Source organism: Macrobrachium rosenbergii, chromosome 48 (assembly GCF_040412425.1).
Source record: "Macrobrachium rosenbergii isolate ZJJX-2024 chromosome 48, ASM4041242v1, whole genome shotgun sequence".
NCBI classification, from domain to species: domain Eukaryota; kingdom Metazoa; phylum Arthropoda; class Malacostraca; order Decapoda; family Palaemonidae; genus Macrobrachium; species Macrobrachium rosenbergii.
The window spans coordinates 72,505,220-72,531,703 of record NC_089788.1 but is presented as its reverse complement, the minus strand read 5'-3'; the positions used below and the strand labels follow the sequence as shown (position 1 = coordinate 72,531,703).

Here is a 26,484-nt window from a genome sequence, read left to right as displayed (position 1 = left end):
TGATCTTAAAAAAAACAAAGAAATAAAATTAAAGTTCATTGACAATCTTCTAAGGACCGGGACTACAATGATGCAGTCGCTGACATAGCTCACACTGAATTTTGATAAAATATGATAAAATTTCAAAACGTGTTCGTAAATTATATTTCACCAGTACAGATGCCAGCAAATGGTTCCTCTCACAAAGTATCTTGAGAGCCCAGATGTATTGCCTTCTGCATTTACTTTGGCGTCTTCCAAAGTAGTCGTCTAACTTCTTCGACTTGACTCTGCTCCAGTTCTCTTCTCTCAACAAAGAGATGCGACTCACTGGCCTTGTTAGGATGCAGTAAGTTCAAATAAACATTAAGTAATGAACCACAATGAATGAAGTATGTTTTGTATTTGAAAAAAAAAAAGTGACGATCTGAAAATGACATTAAACACAAAAATATTGTTCGCTGCTAGCATGGAAATCCCTTTCCCTATAAAAATATAGGAAATCCCTTCCCCTATAGAAATATAGGAAATCCCCCCCCCTTATAAAAAGTATCGGAATTCCCTCCACCTATAAAAATATCGCAAATCCCCCTCTCCTTTAAGTGTATCGGGAATCCCCCTCCCCCTCTAAAAATACTGGAAATCACCTCCGCCCTTATAAATATCGTAAATTCTCCCTCCCCTTAAAAATATCAAAAATTAATTTCCCCCAAAAATATCGGAAATCCCCCATCCCTACAAAAATATCGGAAATCATCTCTCTTATAAAAATATCGGAAACCCCCTTCCCCTTTAAAAATGTCGGAAATCTCAATTCCTCTATAAAAACATAGGAAATCTCTCCCCTAAAAATAACGGAAATCCCTCCCCTTAAAAAGTGGAAATCCCCTCCTTAAAAATATCGAAAATTCCCCTTCTATAAAAGCATCGGAAATCCCCTCCTACAAAAAAATATCGGAAATCCCCCTTCCTTCTAAAAATATCGGAAATCCCCTCCCATAAAAAATATCGGAAATCCCCTCATCCTAAAAAAATATCGGAAATCCCCTCCCTTATAAAAAAAATATCAGAAATCCCCTACCATAAAAAATATCGGAAATCCACCTCGCCCTAAAAAAAATATATATCGGAAATCCCTCTCCCCCAATAAAAACATTGGAAGTACTATTTTCGCTGCGGACCGCAACAAAAATAAATGAAAGCCTCGTATCTCGCTCTGTCATCTTTTGACATTTTTGAACTCTTTCTACTTTTGACCTTTCCAAAGATCAGACGAATATTGCCAAGTGCATTATAAGCTTTGCCATCAAAACAAGACACATGTAAACTGCGGTCACTCTCGGTTCCTTTGGCCCATGAACAACGCAAAATGCCAGTGAGGTAAAGTAACACGTCGGCGTAACTTCAAAAATGTCTGTTTTTACTGATGATCGGCAGTGCTTTCATGCTTGCTGCGGGGAAATTGGACTTCATCTATACCTTTACAGCCGTCCGTACTGATAGGATCTTAAGCCATTTCGAAGCTTTAAAATTTTAATAGGATTTTATCAGTATGGAAGATTCTATTTCACGAAACAACAAAAGTTGTCTGTACATTCCTTTTGGATACGGGGATCAAGACTTCGAAAATATTAAAATGATTAAAAATTTGACTTTCCAAAGAAATATGCAGAAGATATTTTAAGCCGTTTCGATATTTTAACATTTTAATAAGATTTTATCAATATGGAAGATTTCATCTTATAAAAATTCAATTTTAACAAGATTTTATCAATAAGGAAGATTTCACCTTATAAAACAACAGATGTCATTTGTACACTTCCTGTAGATATGTAGGAAAGTGAGCGATTATAATTATGACATTTCGAAATATACTGAAGGGATTTTATGACATTTCGAAATATACTGAAGGGATTTTATGACATTTCGAAATATACTGAAGGGATTTTATGACATTTCGAAATATACTGAAGCGATTTTATGACATTTCGAAATATACTGAAGCGATTTTATGACATTTCGAAATATCCTGAAGGGATTTTATGACGTTTCGAAATATCCTGAAGGGATTTTATGACGTTTCGAAATATCCTGAAGGGATTTTATGAGATTTCGAAATATCCTGAAGGGATTTTATGACATTTCGAAATATACTGAAGGGATTATATGACATTTCGAAATATACTGAAGGGATTTTATGACATTTCGAAATATACTGAAGGGATTTTATGACCTTCATTTAAGTTTTAAAATGATGACTTTCAGAGGAGATAAACATTTATCTAAAGTTAAAAATGATGACTTTCAGAGGAGTTAAACATTCATTTAAATTTTAAAATGATGACTTTCAGAGCAGATAAACATTTATCTAAAGCTAAAAATGATGACTTTCAGAGGAGATAAACATTCATTTAAAGTGAAAAATTATGACTTTTAGAGGAATGAACAATTCATTGAAATTTAAAAATGATGACTTTCAGGGGAGATGAAAATTCACTGAAAGTTTCAAATGGTGAATTTCAGAGGAGATAAATATTTATTTAAAGTGAAAAATAATGATTTTCAGAGGGTATAAACACTCACTGAAAGTGAAAATGATAACCTTCAGAGATAAACATTCATTTAAAGTGAAAAGCGACGACTTTCAGAGGACATAAACATTTATTTAAAGTTAAAAACGAAGACGTTCAGATGAGATAAACATTCATTTAAAGTGATAAACGACGACTTTCAGAGGACATAAACATTCGTTTAAAGTTAAAAACGACGACTTTCAGATGAGATCAACATTCATTGAAAGTGAAAAACGACGACTTTCTGAGGAATTAAACATTCAATTAAAGTGAAAAACGACGACTTTCAGAGGAGATAAACATTCAATTGAAGTGAAAAACGACGACTTTCAGAGGAGATAAACACTCACTCCAAACTAAAGAGATTCAAGCCTGATTTGATGTCATTCGCACATTCCACCTGGACTCGTGTCATGCAAGCCAGAGAGAGAGAGAGAGAGAGAGAGAGAGAGAGAGAGAGAGAGAGAGAGAGAGAGAGAGATAAAACCTTTCCGGCGACGCAGCAAACATTTTACATTCGTCGTAAAGAAGGATGATTCTTGCGACAAAATCATGCGACCGGCTGAAAGTAGCAATTTCTTTTGAACTCCGAAAGGAAACTCAATCCTTCCTCCCCCACCCCAAAACCCGCCCCCGCGCCCGCCCCGGGAACTGCAGTAGCGGAAACATCTGATTGCTTCCTTCTAAGAGCAGATGCCGCCGAAGGCACCGAAATAAAACTGCTGGGAATTAAAGCAAGAGCATTCCCGAAAGTCCTTTGAAAGAATGCCTCTGAAATCGGGAATGCCACTGAAACTTAATATTGCTGATCTTTCGCAAACAATAACGAGTGAAAAATGCGCCCAAGTTTCTTCGGCGCAGTCGAGTTTTCTGTACAGAGTATAATCACAGCCACCGAAAATACTCGTAGATCTATCTTTCGGTGGTCTCGGTATAATGCTGTATGCCCATGAAACTTTATCCACGGGCCGGTGGTGGCCTATCCTATATCGTTGCCAGAAGCACAATTATGGCTTTAAACTTGAATAAAATAAAAACTACTGAGGCTAGAGGGCTGCAATTTGGTATGCTTGATGACTGGAGGGTGGATGATCAACATACCAATTTGCAGCCCTCTAGCCTCAGTAGTTTTTAAGATCTGAGGGCGGACAGAATAAAGTGCGGACGGACAGACAAAGTCGGCACAATAGTTTTCTTTAACAGAAAACTAAAAATTGGCAAAAAGAACCAGACGAGAAATATAGATCAGACGCGTCGCTTATTTCCAGTAAAATGGATTCATATTCTTTGATAAAAAACAGTTCTTATTTTTCTAACTTCAATACTTGAAGGGGAAAAATTTTGAGTACTAAAATCCTGCAAGGTAGGATATTATGAAGGGATGATAAAAAAAAGAACGCGTTAGCATGTTACGAAAACTAATTCTGTACATGGCCTAATGATCAGAAATAATGTGTGTGTGTATATATATAAATATATATATATATATATATATATATATATATATATATATATATATATATATATATATATATATATATATACATACATACATATGCATGTGTTTTTTTTTTCAAATCACTTAAAAATGTCGGGCAGTTAAATAGAACCTTAAGTCGGCAATACAATACCACATTTTATAAGTGGAAAAGTAAAAATAAAAAAAAATACAGCTAATTCTTACGCTAACTGAAATCGCAATACCATGTAATCATTTTATCACAGACAAAGCTCTATCTGAGAAACAGGATAACGTATTCAAACCTAACCGTACATGTGTGTGACACCATTTTTCTGAGGATAAAAAAAAAAAAAAAAACTTCCTAGCGTCCTTGCTCTTCTGGTGTTGTTTGGGGCATTACACGGCCAAACGCCAAAGGAACTTGGGGACCAGAGTCAGCAATCGTCTTCAGTGGCAAGAAACCAGACTGAGACGCACAATGTATTTGTGGTAAAAACATCGATCGACCTTCTCATGTTGGAGGTTTCAAGATGGAACTTGTAATGTGTTTATGGAAAAACATCGATCGAACTTCTCATACTGGAGGTTTCAAGATGGCACTTACAATGGAAAAACATCGATGGACCTTCTCATATTGGAGGTTTTCAAGATGGCACTTACAATGTATTTGTGGAAAAACATCGATCGGCCTTCTCATACTGGTGGCTTCAAGAAGGCACTTACAATGTATTGGTGGTAAAAACATCGATCGACCTTACCATGTTGGAGGTTTCAAGATGGAACTTGTAATGTGTTTATGGAAAAACATCGATCGAACTTCTCATACTGGAGGTTTCAAGATGGCACTTACAATGTATTGGTGGTAAAAACATCGATGGACCTTCTCATATTGGAGGTTTCAAGATGGCACTTACAATGTATTTGTGGAAAAACATCGATCGGCCTTCTCATACTGGTGGCTTCAAGAAGGCACTTACAATGTATTGGTGGTAAAAACATCGATCGACCTTACCATGTTGGAGGTTTCAAGATGGAACTTGTAATGTGTTTATGGAAAAACATCGATCGAACTTCTCATACTGGAGGTTTCAAGATGGCACTTACAATGTATTGGTGGTAAAAACATCGATCGACCTTCTCATATTGGAGGTTTCAAGATGGCACTTACAATGTATTTGTGGAAAAACATCGATCGACCTTCTCATACTGGTGGCTTCAAAGATGTATTGGTGGTAAAAACATCGATCGACCTTACCATGTTGGAGGTTTCAAGATGGAACTTGTAATGTGTTTATGGAAAAACATCGATCGAACTTCTCATACTGGAGGTTTCAAGATGGCACTTACAATGTATTGGTGGTAAAAACATCGATCGACCTTACCATGTTGGAGGTCTCAAGATGGCACTTACAATATATTTGTGGAAACATCGATCGACCTGCTCGTATTGGAGGTTTCAAGATGGCACTTACAATGTATTTGTGGAAAAACATCGATCGACCTTCTCATACTGGAGGTTTCAAGATGGCACTTACAATGTATTTGTGGAAAAACATCGATCGACCTTCTCATACTGGAGGCTTCAAGATGGAACTTTCAATGTATCTGTAGTAAAAACATCGATCGACCTTCTCATATTGGAGGTTTCAAGATGGCACTTACAATGTATTTGTGGAAAAGCATCGATCGACCTTCTCATACTGGAGGTCTCAAGATGGAACTTGTAATGTATTTGTGGTAAAAACATCAATCGACTTTCTTGTATTAAAGGTTTCTGTAGATATCTTTCTTGAAAACAAGTAAATACAATTATGCAGGATACACTCAAGACCTCAGTGGTAAGAGACCAGCTGGAAATTTCAATGTATTTGTGGTAATTTCAATGTATTTGTGGTAAAATCATCAATCGACCTTCTCGTATTGGAGGTTTCTGTAGTAATATTTCTTGAAAATAATTCAATACAATAAACAGTAAAGAAAATGAGATGTCGATGATGATAACGACGGTGAATTGCTAGTTGCTGGACAAAAACAAACAAATAATAAATCAAGAAATAAACTAACTGATCCCGTACCTTTCATTTGGTGATCTGTACTAAAATATTACAAGAGAAAGAGGAAAGTAATACGTCTAAATAGGGATCTTCCCCACGGCACCTATATAAGGGCGACACGATCTCGCATTAGACAGGGGCTGGATAAGCCCTGATGTGGTCTCTACTCGGAATCCTTTAATGGAAAGTGGTTTCACCGTGAGCTGAATGACGCATTGTCTGAGCGCCGTAGAAAAATAGCTCTGTGCAGTACGATCAACAAAAATAAAAATTGAAACAGGATACACAGAAAAATGTTATCCAACTCTCCAACGGACTGAGAAAGTACACGCGAAGAGAACACCGAAACTTAAGTGGCCTCAAAAATATATATACAAATATAAGTGTGTGTAGTTTGTTACATTCTGAGAACTATGCCTGTAACTCTGACAAAGACGAGCTGAGAGAGAGAGAGAGAGAGAGAGAGAGAGAGAGAGAGAGAGAGAGAGAGAGAGAGAATGCTACTCCTCTGAGAGAGAGAGAGAATGTGAGACTCCTCTGAGAGAGAGAGAGACTCCTCTGAGAGAGAGAGAGAGAGAGAGAGAGAGAGAGAGAGAGAGACTCCTCCCAAAGAGGGAGAGAGAGAGAGAGTGACTCCTCCCAAAGAGAGAGAAAGAGAGAGAGAGACTCCTCCCAGAGAGAGAGAGAGAGAGAGAGAGAGAGAGAGAGAGAAAGGGGTCCCTAATTTCTTTGCTTGTTAGCGGGGGAAAGTCAAAACCTCTTTTGAGAGAGGACCACCAAAAAAAAAAAAAAAAAAAAAAACCTTCGTCGGAATATCAGAGGAAATGGAAAGTGAACATTGGATCTGCGGTTAGAGATAAAAAACAATAAATAACAGGTAACTCGGTGACAGAAAAATATGACAGGCAATTCTCTGGGCCGAGGAGATGCGGTTCTTTTTTTGTTCCCACCGGCGATGTGGGTATTGGTGCCGGGAAGGAGAGAGAGAGAGAGAGAGAGAGAGAGAGAGAGAGAGAGTCTAAGAAAACGAAGAATGTAAAGTGCTCTTAGTAAAGTTACTTTTCAAAAGTAATGGGACATATTTGCAAAATTACTGCATCAATGTGAACACAAAAAGGACATAAATGAATCTCTTTGTAAAGGCGAGAGAGAGAGAGAGAGAGAGAGAGAGAGAGAGAGAGAGAGAGAGAGAGAGAGAGAGAGAGAGAGTCTAAGAAAACGAAGAATGTAAAGTGCTGTTAATAAAGTTACTTTTCAAAGGTAATGGGACATATTTGCAAAATTGCTGCATCAATGTGAACACAAAAAAGACATAAATGAATCTCTTTGTAAATACTACAAAATGCTCCACATAAATGAATCTCTTTGTAAATACTACAAAATGCTCCATCTACAGAATGAACTTCAGCCAGCAATCATCAAATTCCTCTCTGAGTGAACAGTTATATGCGTTTCTGTAACCCAAGTCAATATTTGAGCAACGTTCCCTTAAGCACGGCAACTGAGGTAGGATCACTGCGCATATTCTGATATAAAGGCAATCTCCAAATTGGCACTACGAAATAGGATGGCAGATTAAATGTGTAAGCCGTTCATACATATTCAATTACAGTGGAGGTGTGCTTAATCCATCATTATTGAGAATTTTGTAAATGACTCATTCCAAATTTATGATTTACCAATGGATAAGTCCCCCAAATTCAGGAAAGATTTACCTTTGAAATCTAACTGATACATCGAACTGAAAACAATGAATGAGAATGGTAATTAACATTTCAACGATATGGTGTTAGTAAAACCACGCCAACGGCGCTGATAAACATGAGTTTTAATTGTGATATTCTTAAACATTGCTCTTAAGGTTGGAATAATGCTACACAGAAAACTGGAAAACAAAATGGTTAAGTCCGCAGTTTAACCAAAACCAAAAATGGAAAGTGACCGAAATTGTCAGGTTACGAACGTTAATTAATGTATAAAATCGGAAACAGCAAGAAAAATATTGGGAGAAAGACGATAGATAGTTCGAGATGTCATGCGCACCAAATATATTAAACAGAGGGAGTTATCTTTATGATGTTTGAATATCTGTAGTTTTTCGCACTATTTCAGCTGAAAGATGCTTTTGAAACGAGCGTTTAAAAGGAGCATTTAATACATGGTCCCAGCCAAAGAGGTTCATTAAGCACATCAACACACACAAACACATTTATATCTATCTATCTATCTATCTATCTATATATATATATATATATATATATATATATATATATATATATATATATATATATATATATATATATATAATGAAACTGTAAACGCAAACTAACTGATCACTCACGCAAGACGGAGAGGGTAATTGAGGCCACCAGCGAGGTGGGAGATTCCTTGAGCGTCGGGTGCAGAGCCTGGCACGAGAACTGCTTTCCGTCGTCCTCCGCCTCTGCCACGACGATCAGCTGACTTCTGACGTTCCAGCGGCGAGGCAGGGAAGAGGCCTCCACGTGGTCTTCCTGCAGCTCTGCAACGGAGAGAAGGGTATCGGGTTGATATAATCAAACCTCAAGACCCCAAATGGGGTCGCGCCGTTTTTCCTGGGGTCGCAAGTCCTCGAACTTAAAACAGTCAATTTTAATTCTAGGATATACAATCACATATTAGTTGAGGATAGTTGCGAATTTTTGCTTGTGTATTATATAATTATTCAAATGTAGTAGTCCTGACTGCCAATGCTGTATCAAACTTGTCTATAGTTGTCGTTCCTTACTTTTATAGCCGACAACTAGTAATATATAGTTTTAATAACACATAGATATGCAACTAAATTATTGGGGTCGCAGTCCTATCTTGAAAAACATAATTGGGGTCACCTGAAAAAAAGGTTGGGAACCACTGATATAATCAATCAAGAATGTCGCCAGGCGGAGCCCGCCTTTATCAGAGATGGTCCACTTAGAGTGGAGCCCCCACTACGGTAAAGCATGTCATCAACACGTCACAGACTTGTCACAAATGTGTCACATATATGTCACAAACATGTCATATACATCTCACAAACATGTCACATGTGTCATATACAACTCACAAACATGTCACATACATGTCCCATATGTCACAAACATATCACATATATGTCCCAAACATGTCATATACATCTCGAAAATATGTCACATACATGTCACATGTGTCATATACATCTCACAAACATGTCATATGTCACAAACATATCACATACATGTCCCAAACATGTCATATACATCTCGAACATATGTCACATACATGTCATAAACATGTCACAAAGACGTCACATACATGTCGCAAACAGCTTAACAACAAGTCAACGACAGGGAGTGGAGAGAACGAATCTTTGACAATTGCTGAATAATCGTATGCGGCGCCGGTTAGGATTACCAACAAGTCACTGATTTGCATTTAACCCTTTCGCGACTTGAGCGCAATAAGTTGCCGACATGTGTTTACGACATGTTTAACAGCAGAGTGGCCACATCCTTAAACGAATACCATTTAAAATTGAAACTAGAACAAATCTGCCAGTCCCGTAACGGGAATCAAACGCGACCGAACGAATAATTTGATGAAAACCGGCCCGGCAGCACTCGAACGCTCAAGTTGCTTACCGAGAAACCTCTCGTATTTGGCGAGGGAGTAAGTGGTTGACTGATTAATGGCTGGTGCTTATCTACACTGCTGAAGGATTGATATATCTCCTCGTTCAACACAATGACGGAACCGCTATTGTTTGAAAGGGATGCAACTGTTATGGCTCTCTCCAGAATAATAACGGCCCAGCGCTCCAATATGAGTGATGATGAAGTGAAATTGATTTGCAATATTACCGGGGACATGTCGTACCCACCCCTCCTTTCAAGTGTTTCAAATTTAGCTTTCGCCTAATTAACCTATTGTCGTTTTCGCGAGGAAATGGCTCATTATAATTCTCTAATGAAATCTGGAAGATAGCTCGTTCCAAATTTTTCTACTGCACATTAATAATGTTTTGCAGTTGAAGCACATTTAGTCTAAGTTTATTTTTAAAACCAAATTCAATTAATTAAATAAATATAAACGATTGATAACAAGTAAAAAATGCGCCAAAGTTTCCTTCGGCTCAATAGAGTTTTCTGTACAGTGTATAATGCTGTATGAGCCGCAGCCCATGAAACTTTAAGCGACCGACCAGTGGTGGCCTGTCCTATAGCACTGACTGACCCACGACCATGACTAACTTTAACCTTAAATAAAATAAAAACTACCGAGGCTAGAGGGATGCAATTTGGTATGTTTGATGATTGGGGGGTGGATGATCAACACACCAATTTGCAGCCCTCTAGCCTCGGTAGTTTTTAAGATCTGAGGGCGAAGAGAATAAATGCGGACGGACAGACAAACCTTTCTCAACAGTTTTCTTGTACAGAAAACTAAATCTGGCAACTTTCAACCGATAAAGTCTTTAATGTGCAAAAGAAGTTAACTTGCATGGGTCCCATTTAAGAAACTTTTACAAAAAAATGTATTCTATAAAATCTTCACTTTCTGCCGCTCCATAAAGAATACCTGCACAACAGCAATGATTTACTTTGCTACAATATATTTTAGGAACGAGAGTGACCTTGGAATTCCTTCAATTACCTCCGACCAGCAGAGTGGAAAATGCAGACTCGCTCTTGCATTATGCGGCCATTTTCATAAAAGTAAATCGAGTGCACACACATAAACACACAAAGAGAAGAAGAAAAATTACAGCATTCTTGTCGCAATGTTTGGCGTTACAAACATACTGGAGAGCAGTGGCATGGGGTCGGCAGCCCCATGCACTACACTATACTGTTATTGTAGATTAGCAGAGAAAAAGGAAAATAATAATTTCTGCTGCTTTCATGTGAGTTGATATGTTGATATGGTGCAACAGAGAAATAATAAGACAGGCACACTTGTTTTAACAGAGAAAGCAAAATTTTATTTATAACAATTACAGAGACTGAGGTGAAATGACAGTGTGTGTGTGTGTGTGTGTGTGTGTGTGTGTGCAGGAAGGGAATGTCAAAGAGTGATTATATCAGAGGCACCTGCAATATACAGAGCAAGGGAAAGGGCAGAGCTCACAGTGTCTAGAAGGATCTGGGATAGAGAAGAAATGTGTCAGTTTCAGGACTGTTTAGGTAACATTTAATGTGGCAGGAGAAAAAAAATTTCCACAGTGAGTGTGTATGGTCCAGGATACATGGAAAACAACTAGAGTAAAGAAATTGTCTTTAGAAGGAAATCAATGAGAGTAAAGGAGATTGTCTTTGGAAGAGCCTGAATCTGTGGGCTGGGTTTAGAAAATATTCAAGGGTGATTGTGCTAGTTGGTTTAAATGCAAAGTTATAGAAAATATTAAAGAATTATAATGTTATTTGTTTTGAATGCAAAGGGATAAGAGTTGCTGAAGTGAATGAGAAAGAAAATTTTCTCCTGGAAAAGTGTTTTTAAAGGCACTTGACTGCTGGAAATACATGATTTCCAAAGACAACTAACTGAGAAAGGGATGAGATTTCCAAGCAGGGGTCGTACAGCCAGCAGGGAGTGTTTGTGGTCATAAAACGTGGCATAGTGGAAATATTCATCAAGGTGAAACTTAAAAAAGAGATCATGGGCAGTCTTATAAGAGGAGGAATAAGGTGATCAAGAAGATGGGAAAGAACAAGAAGGAAAGAAATAAAACCCGATGGGTGAATGTGTTCAAGAACAAAAGATCAAGTTATTTGTTAGGGAAGTGAGGACAGAGAAAGACTGAGGAGGAAATGGGTCTCGGAATAAGTCACCACTCCCAGCCTCATGGGTATATATATATATATATATATATATATATATATATATATATATATATATATATATATACATATATATATATATATATATATATATATATATATATATATATATATATATATATATATATATATATATATATATAAATATATACACACACACACACAGTCAACACTTGCATCTCATCAGAGACCATTTTTGATTCCCCAAAGAAGAACCATATAAATACGTTCAGTTAGAACCCACTAGGCCTGTCTGACCTGCGCAGTAAATTGTATGCCTGGTAATTAGTCAACTGTGGTGGGCTGCAGTCAAGGTAAAGTGAATGGGGCTAGCAATCTAATGCTAAAATAGTTGTTGAGAGATGGTAAGCTAATACGTTTGAAGAACAATGGTGAATAGGCAGGTGTGTATCTTTCTATCTGTCCGTCTATCTATCTATATCTCCGTGTGTATATATATATATATATATATATATATATATATATATATATATATATATATATATATATATATATATATATGTATATATATATAATGTATATATACATATACATAATATATATACATACACGGCTTATTATAGCGTAAAATCTTATGTAAACACAAAACGCTACTTAAACATTCATCTACCACTACACATCCACTCAAAACAATACTGAATACTCTGAATACTTTGAAATGCCAAGTTAACAGCAAAAACAAAGCACATTTTGAGCTCCGATTTACTGAAAAATCCTACGAACTCAGGAAATTCGTTTAAAAAAAAAAAATCATATCTGAATAACCAAAAAGTTGTTCTACGTTCGCTGGAGAACACGACGACGCCCGGAGAAACAAAACACATTCGTACGCGAAGAGACGAAAAGAAAAAGAAACGAAAAGAAGCGGGAAAGAGAAAGAAAAAGCAAAGAACAGTTCACGGGGGCCAGCTTCCGAACGCAAAGCTGAAAAGCAGCTCAGACGAGTGAGTCTCAGAATCACCTTACAATTTTCATACGCGGACGAGGCTGCGGGGATTTTGGAACACCTCCCGCGTGCGGAAACAATTTCTGACTCTCTCTCTCTTCTCTCTCTCTCTCTCTCTCTCTCTCTCTCTCTCTCTCTCAGATTCTTCTGGAGAAACAAGTGCAATGTCTGTGTTCTTGGGTCTCCAGAGATCAGGAAAAAATTGATATGATTCTTTTTATTTTTTCAGAAAAAATGGTTTTTTTTGACTGAAAATGGTTGAAATGCTTTTTTTATTTTGACTGAAAATGGTATCTTAAAAGCACAACCACATGTATATGAAATTGATTATGTGTCTATATGAGTATATTTATATGTATATATATATATATGTATGTATATATATATATATATATATATATATATATATATATATATATATATATATATTTATATATACATATATATATATATATATATATATATATATATATATATATATATATATATATATATATATATATATATATATATATATATATATATTTATTTATTTATATGTAATTGTAATGACCACAATGCCCTCTTAATTTTTTTCGAATTCCATACACTTCTAGGTTACGCTTGTCACTACAAAGCCTTAGATCCAAATGCAAAAATATGAAGCAATTCTCATGTCCGTAGTAGGATTCGAATCCGCAACCAGAGTATCAGAACGAGGTCACGTTGGCGACCCGACCTGGCCACTACAAGAAGATAAGAGGGCATTGTGGATACTACAATTACACACGTATCCGGTATAAAGTGATCAGCAGATTCATACATATATATATATATATATATATATATATATATATATATATATATATATATATATATATATATATATATATAGACACATATTAGCTCACAGGCATGTTTTCCACATAACCAATTTCTTTATTGTTGTCATATTACTATGAACCAATTTTCATAATTCAAAACAAAGTTACATACATATTCACAGGTCATTTCTGATACATAGGCATAAAATATCCAATCACATTACAGGTACAGCTATTCAGTAATACCAGTAATCTTACGTCACTTACTCTTTCAGACCACGAAAGGTACTTAAAAAAAAAAAAAAAAAGATGTTCTCGTAAGATATCTGTAAGTTATTTGTTAAACAACACTAACCTGTGAATCCAGGACAGACGACAAGTATTCGGTAAAATTTAATACATAAACATCAAAACTAAATTTGCCCACAGCTAATATAAGAATACGTTAGTTAACTTACATTTAATATTGGCTCCCCAGCAGTAATACACTATAAAACCATTTTTTCATTAAAAAGAAATTAATGCAGTCATTTTCTTTGTATCTGATAATTTCAGACGTCCTAATACTTCCAACTAGCATATTCATAGCGAAAGAATGATTATAAGCATTCATAGTTAAAATATTATATTCCTAACATAGGAAGACATTCCCCCAGACTGACTGTACATGTCCTTTTTTCAAATATGAACACTGGACTCACAATAAAAATTCGTAAGACCACAAAAGTTAATGTAAAAAAATACAGTTTCTGTAAAATGGCTCAATTTGCATGCAAAATAATCCACAGTTGGATCGTGTGCTAACTGCTATCACTCCGATTCTTTGACTTATTAGATCTTCTCCTTCTTTAACCTTTAAATTAACTTGCCTTAATAATGACTAAAATAGTGTATCCCGTTTGTAACATTCGAACGTGAAATGGCCCAGTTAGAAATTTACACCTCACTTCCGCCTGCTCATGACTTTAAAGAAAAAAGAAAAGACTACAATTTCACTTTATCATAGGTATTAAAGGGCCCAGCAACAACAAAAAAAACTACAATTTCACTTTATCATAGGCATTAAAAGGCCCGGCTAAAAAAAATACAATTTCACTTCATCACAGACATTAAAGGGCCGGGCTAAAATAAAACTACAATTTCACTTTCTCACAGGGATATAAGTTCCCGACTAAAAAAACCCCTACAATTTCACTTTATCACAGGCATTAAAGGGCCCGGCAAAAAAAATAAAGAAAACAACTACAATTTCACTTTATCACGGGCATTAAAGGGCCGGGCTAAAATGAAGAATATTTGCATTACAAAGGCTTAAGACAAATGCCGAGACTTACCGGGATCAACCTGGATTCCGTCCCGGAACCAGGCTGCTTTTGGCGCGGGCCGGGCGTCGCTCACCAAGCACTCCAGGGTCAGGGAAGTGCCGGCCACCACTTCGACCACGGCGCCGTCGCCCCAGCCCACGATGCTGATGCCCGTGGGCGGTACTGGAAGGACAAGGGAGAAAATGAAACGATAATAAGATTGAAAACACAAAGCCTAAAACAGTATCACTAAAAGTAGTATTGTCAGGGAATACTAGAAGGACCTTTAAGATTGAAACAAAGATATAGTTAAATATTACTGAAAACGGAATTATCAGGAAAACGATATTACTGTAAACAGTATTATCAGACAGAAATATGACAACCGTTAAGATTGATACAGAGACTAAAATAACATTATTGAAATCAGGAAAAACTAGATAGGCCGTGAAGATTGAAACATAGGCATGAAAATATTGTTATTGAAAACAATATTAGGAAAAATTAGAACGGCTGTTATGACTGAACCAAAGACATTAAATATCATTTCAATTCATATTATTAAAAGGTAGAACAGCCGTTAAGATTGAAAGATAGACACGAAAATAATATAATGGAAATAGCAATAAAAGGAAAACAAAATTACTGAAAATAATACTAGGAAAAACTAGAACGGCCGTTAAGATTGACACACAAACATTCAAACAATATTACTGAAAATATCATTGCCAGGACAAAATCATTAATACAAACCTAATACATTTTATGATGATGATGAAAAGGACCATAAAAATACTACATACACGTTGCAACCATATATTTCAAATACCAATACCTCTGTATTCCTGATCAAGAACACAGAAGTAATGGTATTCGAAATATATGGTTGCAACGTGTATATAGTGTTTTTATGGGCCTTTTCATCTTCGTAAGACACTTAGATTACAGTAAAAGACATTCGTATTCTATGATGTTAGGAAGCCGGAAAATTACCAAAGACATTTGCAAAAAAAAAAAAAAAAAGGGTATGTGAACAATCTAGAAATGAAGAAATCAATTGAGGCGAAAATACCAAACAGCTGGAGTAGAAAACGATAAAAATTATTATGAATTTACTGCAACAAACCGCTGAATCTTTCAAGACAGTAAACTTATGAACATTCTAGAAATGAAGTAATCAATTAAGGCCCCAAACAGCTGTGATAGGAAACGATATAAATTATTATGAATTTACTGCAACAAACCTCTGAATCTTTCAAGACAGTAAACTTGTGAACGATCTAGAAATGAAGAAATCAATTAAGGCGAAAATACCAAACGGCTGCAATTGGAAAGGACAAAATTATCATGAATTTACTACAACAAAACTCTGAATCTTTCAAGTCAGTAAACGTATGAACGATCTAGAAACGAAGAAATCAATTAAGGCACCAAACAGCTGTAACAGGAAGGACAAAATTATCATGAATTTACTGCAACAAGCCGCTGAATCTTTCAAGACACTCAACTTGACCAGATTGCAATTCTCCCCAAAAGAGGAAGCACAGCTCTAGCCAGCTTACAAGTTCCTGCAGGGTCGAAATCCCTCGTCTCATTACCCGAAGCATCTCCCAAGCGCTTTTGGGGACCAGCCACGGACCAGCAGTCATATTGCATGGCAAAGACTGTCTCTAATCAGAAGGAAAATCAAGGAAGTGCATGAGGTGGGGGGAGGGGGCGATTGGGGGGGAGGGGGCAAACTTAGCCCCTACAGCATGGAACTACTTTGTATTCATGCCGACCACCAAGCTGGATTCACACAAAATTGTTCTGGACCGGCAAACGAGAGAGAGAGAGAGAGAGAGAGAGAGAGAGAGAGAGAGAGAGAGAGAGAGAGAGAGAGAGAGAATGTCCATTTCTGCAAAGGAGTTAGCTTGACTAGGTACTACACATTATTTAAAAATGAATGTTGAATGTACCAATATCTCCTAACATCCATGTTATATGTAATAGAGAGAGAGAGAGAGAGAGAGAGAGAGAGAGAGAGAGAGAGAGAGAGAGAGAGAGTTGTCCACTTCTGTAAAGGAGTCAACATGCACAGTCTGTATTGCACGTTACTTAAAATAAAAAAAATAAAAGTTGAAAATATAAATATATCATAACATCTTCGTTACACGTATTGCTCCATGAGAGAGAGAGAGAGAGAGAGAGAGAGAGAGAGAGAGAGAGAGAGAGAGAGAGAGAGAGAGAGAAAATCGTCTTTAAAAACCGAGCTCAATTAATGCCAGGGAGCAAGAAACATAAATGCTCACAGCTAATATAGTCATTACAGTTTTTCTCTTACTTATTTGTGAAGACGGTATTTAAATATTTCAACTGGCAGACCTAAGCGAATCTTTTTCTGCTTAATCCATTTTTTCTTCGTCTGCTACTAAAGGCAATATCAGGGTGGACCCGTAGGGAGTTAGTGACGTCAGTGCACCTCATGCGGTGCACTGTAGGCATTACTTAAGGTTCTCTGCAGCGTGCCTTCGGCCCCTAGCTGCAACCCCCTTCGTTCCTTTTACTGTACCTCCTTTCATATTCTCTTTCTTCCATCTTACTCTCCACCCTCTTCTAACAATTGGTTCATTGTGCAACTGGGAGGTTTTCCTCCTGTTACGCCTTTCAGACCTTTGACTGTAAATTTCCGCCTCAGCGCTGAATGACCTCATAGGTCCCAGTGATTGGCCTTTGGCTTAAATTCTATATTCATTTCAATTCAATTCAATATCAGGGTGAAGGAGGAGGAGACTTTGTGAGCGATTATGAGTTTCTAAAGAATCTTTTCCCTTTCAATTCATTTATCAGATCAACTCTGAAATGACACAAAAGGCAGATGCGACACACCGAATGAAATAATTGTAGAAGGTTTGATTTCGACGAATATTTAATATATTTTAAATTTTTCGACATATATTCCTAAAATCCATCTATCTAAATTAATGTATAGATAGGGAATACAAAAATTTGTACTCTGGGCGCTATGGTATTGCTTGCTAACGAGATACAAAGAAGGATAATTTTAAAAATAATAAAATAATAATCAAAGCAAGTTTTCTGATATGTATTTATATTACACACACACACACACACATATATATACATATAGTGTGCATATGTGTATATATATATATATATATATATATATATATATATATATATATATATATATATATATATATATATATATATATATATATATATATATATATATATATATATATATATATATATATATATATATATATATATATATATATATATATATATATATATATATATATATAGAGAGAGAGAGAGAGAGAGAGAGAGAGAGAGAGAGAGAGAGAGCTTCCTGTGTTACTACTAAGAAACATTACTTATAATTATCGCCAGACTTCGAGTGATGGAGTTAAAAAAGAACCATCCCAAAAATATGAAACTGAACGGGGCAGCGGTTTTACGGTTAGAACACTGAAATGATACCATAAAGATATGGATTTTGTTGCCGTGTCAGCGGCATCAATATGTCTAAAATCGGCAGGAACCACTCCCACGGGATGCTGACTCTCTGGGAAGTTCGAATATAATATTTTTCTTCTGCAACCGTGCTAACAAGTATCTACAAGTGTACCCGAGCATATAGTTTTCGTGAAGCTTGGCTCCAAAAAGATTCAGGCCTATGTCATTTTAAAAATAGCGATGCCACAGTGATTTGGGCAGTGCTATGTTTAAAATGATACAGGACTGAGTCTTTTTCGAGGTAAGCTTTACAAAATTATATTCTAAAGTATACTTGTATAGACTTTATTAGCACGGTTGCAGAAAAATATATCCTACACCAATGACCATTTCATTCCTCAATCTCCTTCTAGTTTGCCTACTTCCGAGATGATCTTAACTATATACTGGTTCAGTTATATAAATCAAACCCCATTAAGGAATATTAAAATTTTTCATAATAAGATTTTCTTGTGCATGACGCAAAATTTTACAAAAATCCATCACAGTTTTCAATGCCTAATTCTCCTCATCTTAGAATCTGCAGTAGTGCACATAATGGCTGTTACTTCTTAGGGAGCAAACTTCCCTTCTGCTATTATATCACACATTTCTTCTTATCATGATCAAAATAATAAGTATCATGAATTATGTGCGACAAACTCGACATCAAGTCAATCCTTGTGGCTTCTCGCCTTCACGTTTCTCTACCCATTGCAGTGACATTGACTTCGAATGACAAAAATGTGACCTACATTGCAGCAAGGAGAGAGAGAGAGAGAGAGAGAGAGAGAGAGAGAGAGAGAGAGAGAGAGAGAGAGAGAGAGAGTAATCGCAAGACAAAAGAAAAGTCTGGGGCGACGAACAGAAATGTAAAGACGTAAGATCGGGGGATAAGATGAGGAAAGACGCATTTGCACTTTTATTGACTTCCCAAGGTTTTCTTTCCTCCTTCCCCTCTTTTTCCCAGCACTATCCCAAACGATTCTCAACCTTTTATTGGCGCTCTTCTGCTTTGGAATGTCGAGCATTAATGTCTCTCGCAATCTGCATTTCCCGTTTTAACACTGCCCGAGTAGTAGTAGCCTATGCCCTCGCCACCGCTGCGGTAGGAAAGTTGGTGTTTTCGGTCACTTGTAGAAACACATGTCGTGGGTAAATAAGAGTCGTTGTCTCATGGCAATTTCTGTAAAATAACTCGACATTACTCAGGTTAGTTAATTGCTAAGTTTAGCTTAAATATTCTGATCGTTAACCGCTAAGTTTAGCTTTAATATTCCGATCACAACTGCTAAGTTTAGCTTATATATTCCTATGATTAATTGCCGAAGTTTTGCTTAAATATTCCGATCATTAACTGCCAACTTTAGCATAAATGTTCCGATCATTAATTGCTAAGTTTAACTTAAATACTCCCACCATTAACCGCTAAATTTAGCTTAAATACTCCTGTCATTAATTGCTAAGTTTAGCTTAAATCTTCCCATCATTAACCGCTAAGTTTAGCTTAAATACTCCTATCATTAACTGCTAAATTTAGCTTAAATACTCCTATCATTAATTGCTAACTTCATCTTAATTGCTAAATCTTCCAATCATTAACTGCTAAGTTTAGTTTATATACTCCTATCATTAACTGCTAACTTTAACTTAAATTCTCCTATCATTAACTGATAACTTTAGCTTAAATACTCCCAACATAAATTGCTAACTTTAGGTTAATTGCTAAATATACCGATCATTAACTGCTAAGTTTAGCTTAAACTCCTAGCATTAACTGCTAACTTAAGCTTAAATATTTCTATCATTAATTGATAAGTTCAGCTTAAATATCCCAAGCTATTTCCATTTGATTATGTAAGTCATTTGACGTAATCTCTCTCTCGCCTTAGTTTTCATTCAAGGTGAAGTAAAGTCCAAAATTAGCATAACATATTCTGAAATAAACATCGCATGAAGTGTGTCACAAACTGACGTCATCCGTTACGTGATCAGCTTTGTCTGTTTAACCTCGATCTGTCAAGCCTGCTGCGTAACTCGAATTTAAATGAGAATATTTTTCACTGGATGTGTTTCATATTCACTTCTTCTTAAAGGTAAATTTGTAAGTAATAATAGGTCGCTTGAGTAGGCGGCCCTCTTTATTCTGAAATAAGATGATAATACCTCTATTTTCTAACATCCTTTGTTACAAGTATTATTTTGATGGATATATGAGAGAGAGAGAGAGAGAGAGAGAGAGAGAGAGAGAGAGAGAGAGAGAGAGAGAGCAATTTGATTTGAGAGAGCATACTAAAGCAATTTGATTCGTTAAAAAAAAAATTTTGAAATATATATATATATATATATATATATATATATATATATATATATATATATATATATATATATATATATATATATATATATATAGAGAGAGACAAACAGAGAGCAGACTACAGGCAATTTCATGATCTCATTTTGTGCATTTTCGGGGACTGACAAACACAATAATACAGTAGTTTCACCACTTTGGAACGTAAGGATATTTTTCCAATCTAATAATGAGTTACCCAAAGAACCACTTTGAAAAGAAAATGAGACAATTCTTTCGTTTAGTCTAATTTGTTAAATACAAATGAGCTGCCTGAAGATAATCTAACAATACTATACTTAGTTAAATATATTATATGGGCAAAATGTAACTTAGTTAAATATATTATGTGGACAAAATATAACTTAGTTAAATATATTATGTGGACAAAATGTAACTTAGTTAAATATATTATGTGGAGAAAGTGTAACTTAGTTAAATATATTATGTGGACAAAATGTAACTTAGTTAAATATATTATGTGGACAAAATGTAACTTAGTTAAATATATTATGTGGACAAAATGTAACTTAGGTAAATATATTATGTGGACAAAATGAAACTTAGTTAAATATATTATGTGGACAAAATGTAACTTAGTTAAATATATTATGTGGACAAAAACTTAGTTGAATATATTTTGTGGAACGTAGTTAAATATATTATGTGGACAAAATGTAACGTAGTTAAATATATTATGTGGACAAAATGTAACTTAGTTAAATCCATTATGTGGACAAAATGAAGCTTAGTTAAATATATTATGTGGACAAAATGTAACTTAGTTAAATATATTATGTGGACAAAATGTAACTTAGTTAAATATTTTATGTGGACAAAATGTAACTTAGCTGAATATATTTTGTGGACAAAATGTAACTTAATTAAATATATTATGTGGACAAAATGTAATTTAGGTGAATATATTTTGTGGACAGACTGTAACTTAGTTAAATAATATAATCTGATAACATTAGCAACCTTTACAACCCTGTACAAAAACTAGCACGCAAACTTATTACTTCAGACTAAGTACAGAGAGAGAGAGAGAGAGAGAGAGAGAGAGAGAGAGAGAGAGAGAGAGAGAGAGGATCACGCAATGCACACAAAACGAAAGGCACGGCGCCAATTAAAATTTGAGTTAATGGAAAAATGAAAAGTGTACAAACAAAAGGACGAGCCATTAAAACGACTGTCTGCGTCTTCGCCAGTAATGAACCAATTATATATAATTACTTCATTGGCCATTACGAGTAATGAGAAAACATAACATTAATACACTGAATTAAAGCCAATACACCATGATACAAGGCGGGAAGTTATTGAATGAAATGCTTGTTACACGGAAGGTCTTACATTAAATATGCAGTGTTTATGGGACGACAAATTTATCATGGCTGAATTTTCAATTTACCGAATGAACTGCTGTTATTATACTTAAGTGGGGAAGCTAGTTGTGTCAGTGAATGGAACAAATGAGTTGGCACTCATTACAAACCAGGTTAATTCACATGCTAAAAAATTATGTTTATTGATCAGATAACTTCCATGATGTCAGAATGTATGGCAATCAAACAATGCTCTTACATGGTCAGAATACATATGTATATATATAAATGTATGTACGTATATATTATTTATATATGTATACATATATATACACACATTTATACATATAAATATATTTTGACCATGTAAGAGCATTGTTTGATTGCCATATATATATGTATATGTATGTATGTATGTATATATATATATATATATATATATATATATATATATATATATATATATATATATATATATATATATATATATATATATATATATATATATAATATATATACACACTCTCAACAAGTATCATCAATGGCTTAAACTCAGCAGTTCTTACAAATATATGTACACTGGATTTGACAAGAGGATGCACAGCATTTCATATGTTTATCCACAAAACTAAACTACAAATCCCAGCGACTTCACCATGACGAGTTCATATAAGTCGTCTGGAATTCAGGGGGTCCACTTGTGCCAAATATCTTTCTTGTGCCATGTCTTTCAAGCAACACCTGTTACCAAGAGCACCCTTGTACATTATCCTTCTCTCTCTCTCTCTCTCTCTCTCTCTCTCTCTCTCTCTCTCTCTCTCTGAGCTGTTATCCAACTGGGTAAAACGCTAAGATTTAGATACACCTAAAATTGAATTATTCTCAACTATTTTACCTCACTAGTTAGACGTTGAATATACACTGGCATTAGCATATCAGCATTTACGGCAGGAAATCAACTAATACCACTGTGACAATTATTATTACTGGTGTGAACAGAAGGCAAGTCATGCATCGCCGAATTGTTGCTATTGAATATGTAGAGATGTAACATATATCAGATATAGTGTAATAGATAAGCTAATCATCGAAGATCTGTTCCTTGTTAACTAAATATCTGTAAATGAAAAAACTACTTCATTTAGCAGATGGGAATAGCTATTTGTTGGGTTTAACAAAAAAAAAAAATAAAAATAAAATAAAAAAAAAACGTAAAAAATGAGCCGAAGGTTCTTCGGCGCAATCGAGTTTTCTGTACAGCCGTTACAGCGTATAATAAAGGCCACCGAAAATAGATCTATCTTCCGGTGGTCTCGGTATAATGCCGTAAGAGCTGCGACACATTTAACTTGAACCAATGCCGGGTGGTGGCCTGGCCTATATCGTTGCCAGAAGCACGGTTATGGCTAACTTTAACCTTAAATGAAATAAAAACTACTACGGCTAGAGGGCTGCAATTTGGTATGTTTGATGAATGGCGGGTGGATGATCAACATGTCAATTTGCAGCCCTCTAGCCTCAGTGGTTTTTAAGATCTGAGGGCGGACAGAAAAAGTACGGACGGACAGAGAAAGCCGTATCAATAGTTTTCTTTTGCAGAAAACTAATAAACTGTCAAAGGTGTCATGTGCACTGTGCTAACAACTCGAAATTAATTCAAATAAAAGATAAACTGAAATTATAATTCCTGATGCTTTAGATGTTTCTGGTCTTGTCAAAATGCAATCATAAAAATCATAAATATTATCGTACAGTATATTTTGAAGTTACATAACGATTAATAGGTGGAGATACTCTCTCTCGTGACTCAAAGGAAAAAAAAGAAAAACTGTAAATATACACCTACGTGGGCACCACATATTTTCATACCCCTGTAACAGAATAATCCATCTTCTGTGTCATATGAAATTCTCCTACTTTATAGTGTAATCTGAGCACTTGAATTCCTGTTTGTATATATAAAAATATAAAGCTGGGTGACGCAAGAACTGGAGTTAGTGGCTGCTATGCCTTGATAATATGTATGTATATGTATGTATTTTTTGAGAATTATGACGCATTTGCTTGAAAAATCCTTATTAGTGGGGAAAAATAAAAAATAAACGATTAACGAAAAAACATTGCTAAAAGTCAACAGCTCTGTCACCTAATTTTTTATACCCCTCCCATTAATGAATCATAGAACGAAAATTGCCCAAAAATCAGGTGTATGTTTTTCAAGGTCTTAGGGACCTTACTTTGAAATACCATTATTCCAAGGACCTTACTTTGATATACTATTATTCCAAGGATCTCTTGAAATACTATTATTACCATACCTTACTTTGAAATACTACCAAGGACTTTACTTTGAAATACTATTAAGGACCTTACTTTTTGAAATACTATTATTCCAAGGACCTTACTTTGAAATACTATTATTCCAAGGATCTTACTTTCAAATACTATTATTCCATGGACCTTACTTTGAAATACTATTATTCCAAGGACCTTACTTTGAAATACTATTATTCCAAGGACCTTACTTTGAAAAAACTATTATTACAAAGACCTTACTTTGAAATATTCTTATTCCAAGGACCTTACTTTGAAATACTATTATTCCAAGGACCTTACTTTGAAATACCATTATTCCAAGGACCTTACTTTGAAATACCATTATTATAAAGACCTTACTTTGAAATACTATTATTCCAAGGACCTTACTTTGAAATACATTATTCCAAGGACCTTCCTTTGAAATACCATTATTCCAAGGACCTTACTTTGAAATACCATTATTCCAAGGACCTTACTTTGAAATACCATTATTCCAAGAAGACTCGGCCTAACGTGTGATGAGCAGTAAGGAAAATATGAATAATAATATTTCGAAGAGGAGAGAGAAAAATGAGTATATAATCGACGGTAACTTTCCTTTCGTTTTTGTCCTTCTTTTTTAAACCCTGAATCCCTGATTACCATCGTCCCCAAAGGGTCACTCCGGGACAAATACTGAATAAAACAACGGCATCCCTGTTTCTCATTCAATCGCAACGGTGAGTTTGGTGTATTCTCCGTGGCTACTGAGTTGCTGAGAGATAACGAATCACAAGTTAAATAGCAATGAAGACTACTAGTAGGCAGGAAAATAAACGGATAAATTCACGGGGGAAATTACAAATAAATGTGCACATTATTAAGGCAGATAATTCACTGAACTATGTAAGGCTTTTGAACGTCAGAATTTGAATTTGACGACCAATTTTCAGCGGAGAAAGTGCCACTCGGATGTGCCTTGATTACACTCCAATTTTATCCTTCATTAACGATAGGCAAGAGGTAATGAATAACCTCATTAGGCGTCCAAAGCTTATCTTTAATGAATAACCATGTATGCAGAGTTTTCCACCAATTATAATGAAGAAATGAATGCCCTTCCTGACGAGGTTTGTACATTGCAGCCTCCACACACTTAACGACAATTTACACCAAAGGATTAATAAAACACCAAAGGATTAATAATACTAGTCATAATAATAACGTACACTGATCTACAGGAAACAAGTAAAAAATGCGCCGAAGTTTCTTCGGCGCAGTCGAGTTTTCGGAACTGCGCATAATCAAGGCCACCGAAAATAGATCTATCTTTCGGTGGTCTCGGTATAATGCTGTATGAGCCGCGGTCCATGAATCGTTAACCAAGGCCCGGTGGCGGCCTATCCTATATCGTTGCCAGAGGCACGATTATGGCTAACTTCAACCTTAAATAAAATGAAAACCACTGAGACTAGAGGGCTGCAATTTGGTATGTTTGATGATTGGAGGGTGGATGATCAACATACCATTTTGCAACCCTCTAGCCTCAGTAGTTTTCTAAGATCTGAGGGCGGATAGAAAAAGTGGGGTTAGCAAAAAAGTGCGGACAGAATAAAGTGCGGACGGACAGACAAAGCCGGCACAATAGTTGTCTTTTACAGAAAATTATAACTGAGCTAGTCTACTTACCACCCATATGGCGTGAAAATGAGTTTCTAGGTTCTAAGGAAAAACAATTGCATTCCCTGAGTAATACATCACTAAACAAACAAAAAAAAAAAAAAAAGACGTTGAGAGATCATAATAGGCAAACGGGTCATTGAATAAAAGATACAAAAGCAGAGATGCACACACTTCTATGTAACGAGTAAATGTCTTCAAAGGTTGCGGAAATAAAGAGATAAAGACACACAAAATGTAAAGATTTAATAGTTTAAGGAGTTGGTGCCAATATTTTCGGCTGTGGCAGACACTGTTCAGGATATGAAGAGCGAACTTACGTGGAAGCCTATAACTGGGAAGGTGGCA

The 26,484-nt window shown here is 35.6% G+C and overlaps 1 protein-coding gene across 1 annotated transcript in view; it reads right to left on the bottom strand.

Annotated features, from left to right (window-relative positions):
- The window catches only part of LOC136831526 (nephrin-like), a 509,843-nt gene that overhangs the window by 119,578 nt on the left and 363,781 nt on the right, over positions 1–26,484 (bottom strand). Inside the window, exons 5-6 of the mRNA XM_067092095.1 lie at positions 15,007–15,159; positions 8,410–8,589 (exon numbers count right to left, since the gene is read on the bottom strand). Coding sequence (XP_066948196.1) covers positions 8,410–8,589; positions 15,007–15,159 — 333 coding nt within the window. The remainder of the gene's footprint in view (positions 1–8,409; positions 8,590–15,006; positions 15,160–26,484) is intronic.